At 43.9% G+C, this 17500-nt stretch overlaps 1 protein-coding gene across 1 annotated transcript in view; it reads right to left on the bottom strand.

The window, feature by feature from the left end:
• Window positions 1-17500, bottom strand: part of USH2A (Usher syndrome 2A (autosomal recessive, mild)) — a gene marked incomplete at its 5' end in the record, with an annotated part of 716575 nt that overhangs the window by 276520 nt on the left and 422555 nt on the right. The window contains 2 exon segments of the mRNA XM_015424093.1: window positions 10516-10658; window positions 10802-10952. Of these exon segments, the coding sequence (XP_015279579.1) occupies window positions 10516-10658; window positions 10802-10952 (294 nt within the window).

Genomic DNA, 17500 nt, shown 5'->3' with positions numbered 1-17500 from the left:
ATGAAGTTGTAACAAGCTGTCTAATATTATTCTCATTTTTATTTTTGCTGCTACATTTGTACATGCAGTGATGTTAATTCCATTCTGTAGAAATAAGGTGCCTTAAAGCTTCATTTTGAAAATGTGACAGTTTATTTTAGTTTCCTTTCAGGTTATTACAGATGAATTACAGAATACAGATACTGTCTGAAATTGTGCTTTAACCTGTCATAGTACTCAGATAATTAAAAACAAACTTTGAATACTTATATTCTACTTTAGGAGGAAAGGGGCCTCCCATGAATTCGTAAAATGTAGGCAAAGCAATAGATATTTTAGCATCTTTGAATTTTTAAAGGTATTTTAAAGATAATGATTACACCTACAAAGGGAAAAATCTCTTGTTCAGGTTTAAGGAATATCAGATGATACTGCCTTTTGGACAAATAAAATGGAAGCTTTTTGAAGATACGTTTTTATAAGGCTGGTCAGCAGTTTTTCTAATTATACCTGTATCTGACCCATCAGACTCTGAGTATCTTGCAGGAGGAAAATAAGCCGTTTGTTCTCTCCTGTGATAAGAGGAATAAGCCTTTCATCTGTACCAAGTGCATTGCTGGCATAGGTGAAACATTTGGGATAATGAGATGAACTAGTGTTACAAACCCCTGCAGAGTTGAGACGTAGCCCTTGTAACATTACGCGGTCTAACATATGAAAGGAGATGCTTAACTTGTATTTCCTAACCCCACCCCACCTCACATTTTTAAAAACCAGATGTCTTTCTACATACTCTTTCTGCAGTCCCTTTAAGAAATAGACTTTTAAAACCTACTCAGTTCAAAGATGCCTTTGGAGAGCTGTTTAATTGGCCCTTCAAAATGGAGAAGTATTAAATCATGGCCCCCACGATTCTTGCAGAACAGTGCCCATTTAAAGGGACAAGAAGAAGCATCTAATTGTACATATGTATATACACATACAAATCAACTAACATTGTCCTGCTTGGCTGAAAGGGTCACTACAATTATGTAAAGCACAGCTCCTAACTCTAATTGGGGTAGTTTGCTAATACAATAAAAAGCTCTGAACATGAGCAAAGTTATGCTCACAGCAGTAGCTATCACTTTCTAAAGTAAGAATTCATGGGTGAAATGACATGAAAAAGATGGTTATAAAATTTTAATGGAATGATAAAAGGCAAAAGTCAGCCTCTCAGCTGAATTCTTAAAATCTCTATATATCACAACCAACTCCTTAACTGTAAAATCAATGTGGAATATAACATGTTGTCAATGGGGTTGTCACTGGAGGGGAAGACTGCGGAGGATGACAGCAACACAGCTTAGCCTGCCAATGTTGAAAATAAAATAATAAACTCCTTTTTTTACTTAGGAGACATTGTTTATAGAGCTAACTCCAGATTACGGTGAAGGGAGGGGGAGGGGCACGTCCCGTCCCTTAATGTCTCTGATTCATATTTCAAGCTATTTCATTATAGCATTAATACTGGAAGGTAGTTTCATTTTCGCAAATGAAATTATCTTTTATGGCAGGCTATTTTGCTCATCTGCTTCAAAAGTTCAGTCTACTTAAAATGAAGGTACAAAATTATCATTAATCTTTTCTACCCAGCAAGGTAGGACTCAGTGTTTATTTACTTGCTAGTACAGACTGGGTGAAGAGGTGGTGGTTTATTACTTCCTTATGGATATGTAAAAGACCAATAGAGCCTACCAATGCTCAGAGCGGGCAACAAAAACAAAGGCAATAAGGTTTACATATTTCGGGGAGGGGTAAGGAGTGGACATGCGACTAAAGATGGAGATATTTCTTAAGTCATTTATTTATTGTATTTACTTCATTTATATCCTTCCTTTCTTCCCAGTGGAGGCCCACAGCAGCTTACGTTATTCTCCTCTCCTCCATTTTATCCTCACAACAACCCTGTGAGGTCATTTTGGCTGAGACTGCATGACTGGCTCAAGGTCAGGCAGTGAGCTTCCATGGCAGAACAGGAATTCAAACTTGGAGTCTCCGTAGTTCAAATATTCAACAAAGATACGGCAATGGGATTTGGCCTTGACAAACAGACAGTGATAGCACTGAATAGAGGAAAGGAAGAAGAAATTAAGATGCCAAACAACAATAACATCAGAACACTGGGCTTTGAAGAAAACTACAAATATCTTGGAATCTTGGAAGCTGACAGCATTAAATATACCCTTGTTAAGAAAAAATACGACCAAGAATATTACCAAAGAGTTAGAAAGATATTACAAACAAGGTTAAATGGAGGCAGTACCAGGGTAGTACCAGGCACATGGGTAGTACCAGGTCTCTCCTGACAAATTAGCAGTTTGAAAGCAAGAAATTGCAAGTAGATAAATAGGTACCACTTCGGTGGGAAGGTAACCGCGTTCCGTGCACCTTGGTGTTTAGTCATGGCGGCCACATGACCACGGAAATGTTTTTGGACAGCGCTGGCTCTTCGGCTTTGAAACGGAGATGAGCACCACAACTCTAGAGTCGGACTCGACTGGCTTTTGAGCAAGGGAACCTTTACCTTTACTAGAACCAGGTCTAAGATACATAGCTGGCATTATGGATTGAAAGCAAGCAGAAAAAGAAGCAATAGACTGCAAAACTCACAAGATAATGACAATGCATAGAATCATAGAATCACAGAGTGGGAAGGCACCATACAGGCCATCTAGTCCAACCCCCTGCTCAATGCAGGGTCAGCTTACAGTATCCCTGACAAGTGTTTGTCTAGATGCTGATTAAAGACTGCCAGTGAGGAGGAGCTCACTACCTCCCCAGGCAGCTGATTCCACTGTTGAACAACTCTTACAGTAAAAGAGTTTTTCCTAACATCCAGCACTCAATTTGCCAGCAAATTTGGAAAACGCAACAGTGGCCACAGGATTTCTAACCTGTCTTTGATGTTGTAACTGGGATTCCAAGTCTATTTCCTGTGCCTAACTGACCACAAGCTACCACAGAGCATTCAGTGTGCATCTCTGGGAATGAGGTGCTAATGTGTTAAGCCCTAGATGCCAACTGAGATTTTGAACCTCTAATCTCAGGTTGGGAGGGGGATTATTGTAGAGGTTCTGGTGGCATATTGTTCTGAATCCAGAGAGGGTAGCCTACCTCTGTGGGTTGTTGTTTAATGTACTGCAAAAGTACAGGATTACCTCTCACCCCTGGACAGGCGTGGGTGGGTTAATCCTATACAGCAGCATCAGACTTTCTTTTCACCATCAAACACATACACAGCTGAGCGTCTTTCAGCTTTGGCTCAGCTGCTTCACTCTTTCTGGAGTTACTTGTACTTGCCCTATAGCATATTGAACACCTTCTGACCTGAGGGGCTCATCTTCCGGCATCATATCTTTTAGCCTTTTGTTACTTTTCATGTGGTTTTTTGGCAAAGATACTGGAGTGGGTTGCCATTCCCTTCTCCAGTGGATTACGTTTTGTCTGAGTTCTCCAATGTGGCCTGTCCATCCTGGGCGGCCCTCAATGGCATAGCCCACAGCCTCATTGAACAACGCAAACCCCCTTGTCATGTCAAGGCAGTGATCAATGAGAGACAGCCCTTCAAATACTTAAAGAGAGCAATCATGTCCCCCCTCAACCTCCTCTTCTCCAGGCTGAACATTCCCAAGTCCCTCAGCCTTTCCTCATAGGGCTTGGTCTCCAGGCCCCCAATCATCCTTGTTGCTCTCCTCTGCACCCACTCCATTCTGTCCACATCCTTTTTGAAATGAGGCCTCCAGAATGGCACACAATACTCCAGGTGCAGCCTGACCAATGCAGTGTACAGCAGGACTATGACATCTTGCAATTTGGATGTTATGCCTCTGCTGATACGCCCCAAGATAGCTTTAGCCTTTTGTTTTGTTTTGTCGCCGCATCACACTGGCTGCTCATATTTAACTTATGGTCCACCCGTACCCCAAGATCTCATTCACACACATTGCTACCCAGAAGTGTACCCGCCTTCCAGTATGCATGTTCCTCATCTTTGTTACCCAGATGTAGAATGCAGCACTTATTGCATGTTGTTCATATCCGCCCACTTTTCCAGTGTGTTCAGATCTCACTGAATTCTATATCTTCCGGTGTGTTTGCTGCTCCTCCCACTTTGGTGTCATCTGCATATTTAATTAGTAGCCCCTCCACATCCTCATCCAGATAATTGATAAAAATATTGAAAAGTACTGGTCCCAGAATCGAGCCCTGTGGCACCCCACTGTACACCTTCCTCCATTCAGATGAAATGCCATTGACAACTACTCTCTGAGTACATTTCTCCAACCAGTTCCCTATCCATCAAACTATCCTAGAGTCCAGTCCACAGCCCTCTAGTTTACTTATCAGAACATCATGGGGAATCCTGTCAAAAACAACATCAACAGCATTCCCTCAATGCAGTACATTCACTCACTGCACCCTAGAAGTGATGCTGATCATCTTTACTTACCATGAAAATTAGGAGGAAGAGGCTTCCTGAAAGTTAAGCAAGCAGTTGAGGAAGACAAACAAGCACTGAATGAACCTCCACATTCAGAGGCACTAAACCTCTGAATCCCAGAGCCAGGAGGCAACATCAGGGAAGACCTCAGCCTCTATGCCCTATTGGTGGCCCTCCAGGGGAACTGGTTGGCCACTGTGTGAGACAAGATGCTGAACTACTGACACTGCTTAGCTTCCAAGCTCTGATGAGCTTGGGATAAGCTGGGCTAGAATCTTAAGTTTAAATAATACTTGTAATAAGTATTGGAGCCTCAGTTTATTCCGTTCCTCCAGCTCAAAGTGAGGGTAAAGACTGTACCAATAAGATTTATGTTTAGACTAGAAATAAGGCCCGTTGTGGAAATAAATACAACGAGAGCTAGAAAGAGGCTCTGGGAGAGTGCTCTGGCTTTGGGCAAACAGTGTCAGTCTGCTTTTAAAACATGAATCTGGGACCTGCACACCACCAGAATACAGCAGGTTCCATATGCAACTGACATTCCAACTGCCTTGCGGGGGGGGGGAGTTTGAGGTGTGGAATGGAGTGAAGTCCAATCAGCTTCCATATGCAAAAGACCAGGTTGTCGCAGCAGTTGTGGTGTGGGCGGGACCCGGGCTTTGCCTTCTGATTGGTGGCGATATATGCTGAGGAGCAGTGCCATCAGCCATACACTAAGGGAGTGCATTTTAGAATTAGAACTTTGGCACCCACTATTCAATTATATATAAGGAGAGATGTTCTTACTATACCAAGAAAAGCAAAGATAAGCTTCTAGTTGAAGTGTACAAGAAAGACTTATTTCACATCACAGAAACAAAAGAAGAGTACACCCCATTGTGGGCAATCAGTCTCTAGCCATAGGCTGAGTGTGCAGCAGAGGATTAGCACTGCAACTGCTTGGGAAGAAACAATCCCACTGCGCCCCAAAAGTGAAATAAAGGGCAAGGAAAGCAGCAAGCAGGACTCTCTTACTGTCCTCAAGACTGTTTCTGAAAGCAGTGGAAGATCTGGAACTTCTGTTGCTAAATAATCCCTAACCTACAAGAAGTAGAAGGACCAGCTTGAGCATTAAGTATGCAGCTGGTGATAAGGTGAGCCTCCCCTTACTGTGGTAGGCTCAGCCCACCCCCACCCACCCCCGGGAGCCTTCTAAGCCAGAGACGGTGCTCTCTGAGGCCAGGGGGTGAACCACCCAAGGACTGCAACATAAATAAGAATTTCTTTAAATATTAAATTTAAAAAACAGGAAACCAGCCAGGAAATAGATGAGCCGTTGGATGACAAAGCAATGAGAGGACCCTTAAAGGAAGACAAGAGATTTCTGAAAAGCCAATTAATTCTTTGCATCTTTCTTCATCATGGAAACCATAAGGCTGCTACCCACTCTAGAATGGCTGTCTTCAGGGAGGGCATCTGAAAAACTTAGTGAAAAAAGGGTGATGAATTTCTAGAGCCAGTTAATAAATTAAAAACAAAAAACCAGGTCCCTGGAGTAGATCCTATTCCTGTCCTACCACTCCATTGAGCAAAGCCTTCCTCCTGCCTAAGGAGCTTTCCTCCAACTGAAGTGGCTCTACCATTGGAAGAAGAGCTATAAAATGGAGAAAAGTTTCTTAGGCTGGAGGAAAACTTCTTGGGGGATAGTTGCCCCCCCCCAATCTGGATTGCATATACCCAAATATTTCTTAACTCAGATATGACATTCTTGATCCCCTAATGATAATATGCAAATTGTCACTATAAGCATCCCTTCTCGAAAGCCACAATATCATTATATCTAGTTCTGGACATCATATCTAAATCTGGATTGTTAAATCCAGGTGGATTGTTAAAACCATGGATTAGGGCCACATACAGAAGAGGATGATCATCCTACAAATTTAGGGAAAACCCCAGGTTTGCAGAAAAATCGTAAATCATAAAACAATAAACTGGGGGGGATTAAAACAAGAGTCTTAACTCTTAACGTGGCCCTTGCTAGCCACAATCCCCGCAACACCCCCTGTCTGCTTTAACTCCCCTTCTGTCCAGCTTTCTACACCCAAACCCTTGCCTCTACTTGACCTCTTGATCTGCAGCCAAGAGACCCACACATGCTGGCTGGTTCTAGCTGTGTGTTAAACTTCCCTAGATTCTATTTTCTTCCCATCCATTCTTCATTGGAACGAACAAAGCTTCAGGACAGAGAAGTATCACCCATCATCACCCTACCTGCTAATGCAAAAGTGCTTATTTTAATTCTGTATTTCTAAGGACCTTGATTGAATGTGTGCATGCATCAGTATTGTTTGTATGTGATTTATATTTTCTTAAGTAAAAGACAGTTATTTTGAACAACACCAGCCTCGACTCCTTTTACTGGTAACCCTTGGTGGGAACTGGACCTTGGTAGACATTGGCAAGAACCCATCTAAATTGCCAATTGCTGTAGATAAAGCAATTCGGCTAACAGGAAAAAGTACTACTGAGGAAGGAACAGCATGACCTGCAAAGGGAAGACCCATCATAACAACCTTGTACAGTTCACCAAAGGTAGTAACAAATATACTTGGATTTCCAATTTTTTAAATAAAGTTCCTCACCAAAGACTCCTGAGTAAATTTAGCAGGTTAAATTGGATGGGTCCTTATTTTCCCTTTTGGATTCAATCAGGCTTCTAAATTATCCACCAAAATCCAAATTGGATTCCAGATTCTTCATTCTACCTTTGGATTTAATGCCCACCAGTGGATTTAATGCCCATCACAAACCCTCTTTCCTCTGTACATGAGCAGGGGGGTTCTTCAATAATGGAGGCTGCAGAAGGATTTCAGTAACTTCATGGGAGAGCCAGTGTGGTGGATAAATTGCCAGGCTAGGATCTGGGAAATCCAGGTTCAAATCCCCAGTTATGACAAGGAAGCTTGCTGGGTGACCATGGACCAGTCACACACCCTCAGCCTAACCTACCTCACAGGGTTGCAGTGAGGATAAAACATAGGAGAGGAGAATGATGTGAGCTGCTTTGGGTCCCCACCGGGGAGAAAGGCGGAATACAAATAAAGTAAATATTATATCTACTGACCGCCACTAGGCACCAGCGGTATGCGGCCCGCACTTGGCTCCGTAAGGACAATAGGGACTAGGATCCTGAGCCTTCCAGTTAGCACCTATCAGAACTGTGGGGGGGGGGTTCAAACCTTCCATTGGGACTGGTGGGTGTGCCCCCGGGACTGTATATAGTTGGCCGCCCCGGGCAGTATTGTGTTGTTGTCAGGGCCAGCTCCAGAGTTTTTTGCAGACTAGGCAAAGCTACCTTCTGGTGCCCCCCCCCCCCGTGCGCCCCCCAATTGTCAAACATAAATGCATTTTAGGAAATAATAATAATAACAATAAACATGAGCAATAGCTTTTACGCACACCCTTTTACACACACCGGATACCCTCCACAGCAGAATCCCTGGGGAAGAAGGCACACAAGGGCATACTGCACACTGACCCCAGACAACTGCACAACACATCCCCCTCTTTGTGCACCAGGGCAGCCAAAAACTGACACCTTCTTTATCAGCATAAACAGAGCACTAAAGAAGTCCAAATCACCTCTGGTTTGAACTGAGCTACCTGATCCCTCCCCAGGTTCCCCTCCCACTTCAGGGCATCTGAGCAAGGAAAGGTCCGTCCCCCCCGTGGTGGGTCAGCAGTACCTTTTTAAAGCTGGCATTCAAGGCCACCTGGAAGTCACACCTTCTGACCCCTGTAAACCTCCTTTGCCCCACTCCAACTGTGCGCAGAGGGGAAGGCATCCTGGGCGCTCAGAGGCACAGAGAAGGAGGAGGACGGCAGCAGCGACATCCCTCTCTGGGGTGCCTCAGTCACTCAGTGCAAGGTGGAAAGTTTGTGTGCGGGCTGGGGGCTAAGCCTGGAGCTTGCCCCCCCACGCCACCACCACCACCCCAATGAAAAGGCAGCACTTACTTTCCTGTGGCTGGGACTGTCTGCGAGGGACTGTCGACCGTTGGCTGGCCGTGGTTGGGAAGCTGGCTGCTGCTGGGCCAGCGGGGCGTGGGTGCCTCTGAGCACGTGCAGTCTGCTGGACACTGGCATTGGCAAAGCCGGGAAGGGGCTGCTCCTCCGCTCCGACTGGAGCCTCCAGCGGGGGGTGGGATCGTGGCCCGGTTCAAAAGCTGGCTGCTGCTGGGCCAGTGGGGCGCCTCTGTGAGCTCTGTGACAATCCCCCACTGCTGGAGGGCTGGCTGGAAACTGGGGGTCCCTCTGCTGTGCTCCCGCCAGCTGCCTTTGAGCTGCCTTGGGAGATGGCTCCCGAGCTGCTGGCAGCACCTTCCTGCCGCTACCTGGAAGTAGGGAGGGTGGTCAGGGGCAGGTCCGGCATGCTGAGGGCCGGGGGAGAGAAAGAGGCACTCTGGGCTGGTGGCAGGTGGGCGGCAGCAGGGGCCTCGCTGCGCCCCTGGGAGATCAAGCGCCCAGAAAGGAAGTAGGGAGGGCGGGCAGGGGGCAGGTCCAGCATGCTTTGGGGTGGGGGAGAGAAAGAGGCAGCGGCAGGAGTCAGGGACTGGCACTCGCTGGCTGCACTCGCTTGCTGGACTGTGGCACTTGCTTCCTCCGAGAAGTTAAACTAAGGGCTTTTGTCAGGCTCCGAGTACTCCGGGGAGTCTGACTATCCAGCGATGCGAGGGAGGGCAAACAACCCACGAGCCAGATCAATGTATAGGGGACAAGGTTGGGTTAATGCCAGCTGGGAGAGCTCGACCAAGAAGGAGGGCGGTACATGGGAGGGAACCCGGGAACATAGAGGGGATTCTCGAGGGACATATGGTGCCCAGAGACGGGTCAGACGGCCCACAATTGGCCTTTGAGCAACAGGGGTCAGAAGTTCAGTGGAATAATAAAGAGAAAGTTGCTGACAGCCGGGGAGGAATCGGTTGAGGAGAACGGAGTACCAGGGTCAGCTGTGTTAAAACACTACCCGGGAGTTCACCTCAATAAAAATGGACTACTGACCACATGGCGGTTGTTGTCCGATTCTGAGGTTGTTCAGAAGCAACGAAGCTCTGTGTTTCCAACCTCACCCCTTTGCTTCAAAGACAACCCTAGTGAGATAGGCAGCTCTTCACACTTAAAAAAAAAACGCTCAGGGCGAAGCTTCGCCCGAGCGCATATCGCCTAGTTTAAAAAAAAATGGTGGGGGAAAGCCGGAAGCCCCAGGCTGTCACCCGGTCAGGGAAGCCACTAGGAGATCATGCAGCCTGCTTTTGGCAGGGGCTGGGGGGCTTTGGCGGGGGGCGGGTCCTGTTTGGTGCCCCTAGGGCCGGCCCACACTCTAGGTGAATGCCTAGTTCACCTAGTGGGTGTGCCAACCCTGGTTGTTGTGTTGTGTACCAGTAAACTATGAGCTGTTAATCAGTGAGCATCTGTCTTCACTATGTGTCGAACCCAGTACGCAAAAGTAAATAAAACAAATAATCAACTCATTATTCCACAAGCAGAACCACAAATTCATCATTCAGTTTTGCCTCTGGCAGATCAGAGCAACATCTCTAACGGTAGGTGAGAGGTCTATGAAAGCAAACCCTAACTGACCACTAAATTAAGCCCATGATATCCAGGGTTTGAAAACAAGACATGAAATAAAAATATGACCAAGGTATAGGCTAAAATGTATTCCTCCTCATATTCTAGGCTTTAAATTTAGCTGTATTCAGGAGAGGTATGACTGTATGATCCCATGTATATTTACTCAAAAGTCAATCCCACTGAATTTGGGCATGACTGTATGATCCCATGTACTCAAAAGTCAATCCCACTGAATTTGGCAGGGCTTACTTCTAGTTAAGTGTGTTTAGAAATGCAGCCTTAATCTGTTCAGGAATTCTATTAGATTCAGAGTAGCATTGTGGACATCCCTGAGAAATACTACTGTTGTTAAGCTACCAGGGATGGCAGAGCTGAAAATAATGTGTGTGAATATTTAAGTAATCGAAGTATACTGTTTACATCCACAAACAACTTACTGTCTTCTGCTGTAACCATTGAAATCCATTCGCTGTATGCATCACCATATTTATTGTAGGCAATCACCCTCATCTCATATGTAGTGTATGGCTGCAGATCCACGACTAGGTGGCTTAAAGAAGCTGAAGGTTTGGAAAGCAACCTAAAACAAAATATGAATTACAATAATTTTAAAAACAAGGGAGGAAGGTTATACATGCACAGAAATGCCACCCTTGAGTTAAGCCATCTTCCAGATCATTTTATGTGTCTGCACAATCAGTATAGAGTATATTATCTGCATACTCCAGAATGTCTTCTGGGGAGTGCTTGGGTCTCAGTTGGAGTCGGTAGCTGGGTAAGCCTGGAGCATTGTTCCGAACTGGTGTAGACCAGACAACCTGAAGACTGGTCGGCATGGCAGATGAAAGCCTTGGAGGCAACATGCCATCTGGAGCTGTCGGGGAAAAAAATGGATGAATTAGAGCAGAGAAAAATGTGGAGAACATATGCTGGATGGAATCAAAATGCTCCATACACTGGAAAAACTGTTCCTGAAGATCAACAGCAATGTAAGCATGGTCCATTTAATTCAACATCTTTTGCATTATAGCTCTATTGTGCTTTGTGCTTTCCATTGCAATGCCATTATCATCGTATGTCTGTTCTGAACCGTCTCCCCTGACACCAAAATGATTTCAGCATTCTTAAACTTGCTCTGCTATCCACCTCAGTATCTGAAATTGCGACTGACCGTTCCACACTTACTACGACTACTATCTGACATAAGACAGTGCAATAGATCAGTGCTCCCAGGCAAGAAAGAAGAACAGACTACCATTTCTGATGTAGTCAACAATTGTATGCTAAACCTTAACCTAAAAAGGACAAGGGGGGGGAAGAAAACTTAACCCAAAATAATGAATTAAGAGCGTGTACCTGACTAGGGCAGAAAGTGATTTCAAATGAGGCCTCTTAAGTACATCTCTGCCTTGAGTCATGGGTATTGATTAGTACACAACCCTAACTGGGTCCTATATCGACTATTTATTGTAATATTATTGCAATGTCTGGAGCTAATGTGTAATAACTATGCTTGACTACTGAAGAAGGCCATTAGGCCAAAACACGTTTGGTCAGGGTCGCATAAGGTCTATGTCTGAGATTACTGTATGGTTTTAATTTGAATTGAGGCTATATTGGGGCCTGTAACAGTTTTTAAACTATCATAAATACATGTATTTTTGTATAATTGATATATTTATGTCCTACATTCAGCTATTTTAATATTGGGCCCTCTAATTTGGATTCATTTAACCTTCTAGGTTCTTAATTCTTCACTAAACTTTAACCATTATGTGTGGCTGTGAATGAGTTTCAGTTTACATGGCAACTTCCCTCTAAAGTTAGAATTGTTACATGGCTCAAATTGAGACAATGCCTTGCATCCAAAGTAATGGTGCTTTCCCATCTTCTCCCTCTCACTGTAGCCTACAATGCCCTCACTCTTCCCCTAAGATTCAAGGGACCCAAAAGATAGCACTGGGAGCAATATGGAGGTCTACAGGGGAAGGAGAAAATCAGCTGAAATCACCATTGAATCAAACCTTATGAGTTGTGTCTTTTTTTACTATAAGATATTTTTTAAAATATTACATTTAATTTGTGCCTTTGCAATCAGGAGGAGTTCATGTATGGTTCAAGGCCCAAGGGATCAGATGGGCAGCTTCTGTTCACACAATGGTGATAGAAAGTGCCCTCAAGTCACAGCTGACTTATGGCAATCCCAAAGGGTTTTCAAGGCAAGAGATGTTCAGACGTGGTTTGCCATCACAGTATTCCTTGCTGGTCTTCCATCCAAATACTAGCCAGGACACCTCTGCTTAGCTTCTGAGATCTGACAAGATCAGGCTAGCCTGGGCTATCTAGGTCAGACGTTCACACAGTAGGGCTCTACATTTCTTTATTCTGCATTCAGGCATTTATACCAATCAACAGCCTCTTTTGAAATTTGGGCAACCTCTGGGAATAGTCTGAGAAGCAAACAGGAGGAGAAGTAACTGAGACAAAAAAAACCTGGGAAACTCTGCTGGTTGCATGAAATGTTTTGAGTGTGGACATGGCACACTTTTGATCTCAGCCCTCTCCTCCATCTAGCACTTTGTATATAAATACCACCATAGCCAGTCTGGTGTAGTGGTTAAGTGCATGGACTCTAATCTGGGAGAACCGGGTTTGATTCCCCACTACTCCACTTGCACCTGCTGGATGACCTTGGGCAAGCCATAGTTCTGTCAGAGGTGTTCTTGAAGGAGCTGTTTCTGTCAGAGCTCTCTCAGCCCCACCTACCTCACAGGGTGTCTGTTGTGGGGAGGGGAGGGGAAAGGAGTTTGTAAGCCGCTCTGAGACTCCCAGTGAAGGATGGGGTATAAATCCAATTTATTCTCTCTTCTCTTCTGTCTTACATCCTTACAATAATTCCATCTGTGGTATTTTTCCTGTAAACACTGAGATTCTTATATACTAAATGGATAAGATTTCAGCAATTCTATACCATATATCTGTAATGGGTTAGTTCTCATCTGACACTAACCTTCACTGATTTCATCAGGGTTCCCATTTCATGAGTAGGAACCGAGTTTAGAGAGTATTGTTTGAGAGTATATAGACAAATCACAAGAGTGCAACATAATTTTTTCACAGCCTGCACAGGTACATCAGCAGAGTTGGATTTCTATGCTTTAATAATTATACTACATTTGATATTGATTACTCTCTAATGGAGCTTTGTGTTATATATTTTTCTTTCCTCTAAAGTTTATGTGAAAGTTATGGAAGAAAATGAACAGAATTCCTTGATGTGGACATTGAAGAGTCACCATAGTCGCTGTTTAATTTTTTAAAAAATGAGCCCAAAACTTGGTGTTGGAATGAATGTTGTTAGTCTTTAAGTTGATACTGGTCTTTTGTTTTAATAATCAACATTCTTTCATACCTTGACAACACATATCTAGTAACTAGAATAAAAAAAAATCACTCAAATATTTCAATTTCAAAATAAAGGTCAACAATTGAGAATACATTTCTTCCATGTCAGTCCAGCAGAAATCACCTTTTTTTTTGGTACATGCTGGCCAACATTGCATTAAAGGTTGCCTGAACATAATTTCTGGAAGTGCACAAAGAGAACACAAGATTGCACTCTAAAGGAACAAAGCACTTTGGTGTAGTCTCTGTCGGGCAATAACTAGAAAGGTGTTCTATAAAATTGGTCACATGGTGATCATTAAAACCATCAAATGCTTCCCAAACAACAGATCACCTTCAGCTACAGATCCAATGTCTACTGATTACCCACAATAAATGAAGTATTTCACAAACCCTTAATAAATGGAAGTGATTTTAGGAAATATTTTCCTGTTGTCTCTCTTTAGTCCAAACAGTAATTAGGAGCAATTTCCCTGCCACATTCTTAACAGAATAACCATGTACTATTGGAGTGATATATTATCTCTAACAAGCAATGTTACTCAAAATGCTCCATTCAAGGTTTAATATGGTCCTCTAGGGGCAACCACTCCACCAGTAACTTACTGAATCAACACATCTTGTCCAACATGGGGAAATGGCATGCTATAATTATGAAGAAAAAGTGCAGAGGCTGAAAAGAATTACAATCTTGAATTCCATCCCCGTCTCATAATGTATTTAATTGATATCCTACCTGTTGAACTGATTAGTGTTGACACTTGGGGATTAAGCAGAGGACATTTGTATAAATTGACACAAGTAATGTTTTGCTTCAAAATCTGCCATTCAATTGATAAGTAACCTCAAAAATTAAATTTCTGCATGGTTCATGATTTTCATCTGTTAAAGAAAGCTAGAGTACGTGCTGTCCAAGATCTGCAAAGAATCCATCTATTCCTGCCATCACTCATTCTAGACACCTCTACTCCTTCTAACTTAATCCACAAACAAAGGCAGAGTATTTTTTTAAAAAAATCTAAAAATAACTTCAGCCATGCCACACACCTATAGTATAATCCTATGCAGAGATATTCCAGTCTACGCCCAATTCACCATATGATTGAATGCTAGCAAAGAGGTTGGGAATCAGTGCCATGTATCAACATGGTTTTTAACCAGATGTTTCTTGGATTTGCTGTGTTATCCACTAATTGTGTGTTAACATCACAAAAAGTCTGAGAGATTTTAGAGGGTGATTTAGGAAGAACCCTTCTTTGCAAGCCTGTTTACAAGTTTATCACTGCTAGTCAAGTTAAACTTCAGCTCAAACTGTGCGTAGAATAAAAGAATGCCAATAAGCAATTAGTTGACTGATTAATGATTATAAATACCTGTCAGAGAGACACTGGATGGAATTTATAACTGTCCAGGAAAACCAATTATATGTCATGCTGTTTAAAAAAGATACCCAGCCAATAACTGTCATAGAATAATGAGCTATCAAAATGGGCAACAACTGCTCAACTACACTGGCTATCAACCTATTCTAACCCTATGGGTTAGAATTCCTTTTAGCAGCTTTCGGTTCTTATGGTTTTTTTCTTATGGCTATTTTCCATAGCCTTATATTCTAGACTTCCTGCCAAGGAGCAAAGCGTCAGAAATAATTCAGACACATATGCAGGTGCAGTTCATATGTTATATGTAGATATTTCTTTTCATAATGCTGGAAGCTTAATCAGGACAGTAAAAGAGTAGATAAGCTGACAAGTATGCTAACCTAAGGGATTTTATATTATTTCCCTAACAAGTTTATTTCTTTAAAAATCACAGGTTTTGCCATGCAGTTATGAGTATGTTGAAGGGTCTCACTGCACATTTCTCTGGAGTGATGCATCATAATTTTGTTTCCAAATACAGAGTCACAAGTTCTTTGCAGGCAGCGAAAATATGGGCATGGAGAGGGAATGAGGTTGACTAGCCTTACTTCCAGTGACTAGCCTTACTTCCAGACTCTCGAGAGGCTTGTTATCTTCCTGGAGCTGAAAGTTATGGAAGAAAATGAACAGAATCCTTGACGTGGACATTGAAGAGTCACCATAGTGATTTATACCTCTCTGGGGTATAAATGGGGAAAGGCAGCCTGCTGATCCATGTGGGAACAAACAATACAGCCTGAAGAAACCTTGAATGGATCTCCAAAGACTACGAGGCTCTGGGCAAGAAGGTGAAAGATCTGGGGGTGCAGGTGGTATTCTTCTCCATTTTACCTGTTGAGGGCCATGGAGATGGAAGGGAGAACAGGATACTGGAGGTGAGTGGCTGGTTATGTAGATGGTGCCGTCGAGAGGGATTTGGCTTCCTGAACCATGGTATGTACCTCCGACATGAAGAACTGTTGGCGACAGGTGGGAGGAATGTCTTTGCTGGAAGACTTGCGAACCTGATTAGGAGGGCTTTAAACTGAAGACATCAGGGGTGGGAAGAAAAAGCCTGATGTTGTGCGGCATCCCCAACACTAAGTTCAAGAAGGAAAGTGACCAGAGAATAAATGAACGGCAGAGAAATGAGTTCAGTAATTTTCATGTAAAATTGAAGGGACCTACGGTAGGAAAGGATGTTTGTATTTATTTATTTATACTTATATTTATACCCCGCCCACCCTGTAAACAGGCTCTGGGCGGCTTACAGAAGACAGCAGAGTGTGCCAAATTAGCATAAAACCATAAAACATTAAAATAATATAAAATATTCTTAACATTACAACAATAGCATTAAGCTGCTCCCAGTATTAAAATAGATGGCGTGAATTTCCATTCCGGCAATCTTCTGATCTTACGGCCAGTCCTATGGTCCAGATATTAAATGACGTAGTCCATAGTGGGCCAGTCCCATATTCCAGATGTTCAATGGAATCGTTGGTGGTAACGGTGGTGGTGGCGGCTCCTATTTAAAAGCCTGATGGAAGAGCTTCATCTTGCAGGCCCTGCGGAACTGTACAAGGTCCCGCAAGGCCCTGATCTCCTCCGGGAGCTCGTTCTACCAGTAAGGAGCCACCACCAAAAATGCCCTGGCCCTGGTGATGGTGATCCTCGCATTCTTGGGGCATGGAATAGTTAAACGCTGTTGTGTCCCAGACCATAGTGCTCTCTGGGGTATAAATGGGGAAAGACAGTCCCTCAGATAAGCCAGACCCTGGCCATATAGGGCTTTAAAGGTAAGTACCAGCACCTTGAAGCGAATCCGGTATGCTATTGGCAGCCAGTGCAGTAGCCTAAGCACAGGCTGGATGTGCTCCCGGCGTGGGAGATCCATCAACAGCCTGGCCGCGGCATTCTGCACCAGCTGCAGCTTCCGGATTTGGGACAAGGGCAGCCCTATGTAGAGAGTGTTACAATAGTCCAATCTCAAGGTGACCGTTGCATGGATAACTGTAGCCAGGTCACAGTGGTCAAGGAAGGGAACCAACTGCCGAACCAGCCAAAGATGATAGAAGGCCGATTTTGCAGTGGCCGCTACCTGTGCCTTCATTGTCAAGGAGGAATCCAGGAGCACTCCCAGACTCCTAACCTCCGGCGCTGGCACCAACAGTGCCCCATCAAAAGTCAGGAGCTGGACCCCCAGTCCCTTACCACCACGACTCAGGCACAGGACCTCCGTCTTCACCGGGTTTAGTCTGTAATCTGCGATGTCTTTATACTAATGCACAGAGTATGGGAAATAAACAGGAGGAACTCAAACTTCAAATATTGGAAAGTAAGTATGATCTGATAGGTATCACTGAGACTTGGTGGAATGAGTCTCATATAGGGAGCACAGCGATTGAAGGATATACCTTGTTTAAACAGAACAGAATAAACAAAAAAGGAGGTGGGGTGGCACTATATGTCAAGAATGAATACGCTTGCACTGAAATTCAGGAGTCTGAGAGTTGCCCTGTTGAAAGTGTGTGGGTAAGGATAGAGCGAGGGGGGAAAGAAGGGGAAATTGTTGTGGGGGCATACTACAGACCTCCAAACCAACCAGAGGAACTAG

This window comes from Gekko japonicus, unplaced genomic scaffold (genome assembly GCF_001447785.1).
Source record: "Gekko japonicus isolate JY-2015 unplaced genomic scaffold, Gekko_japonicus_V1.1 scaffold810, whole genome shotgun sequence".
Taxonomy (NCBI): domain Eukaryota; kingdom Metazoa; phylum Chordata; class Lepidosauria; order Squamata; family Gekkonidae; genus Gekko; species Gekko japonicus.
Note: the sequence above shows the minus strand (reverse complement) of the source record. Positions and strands in the feature narration are given on the sequence as shown.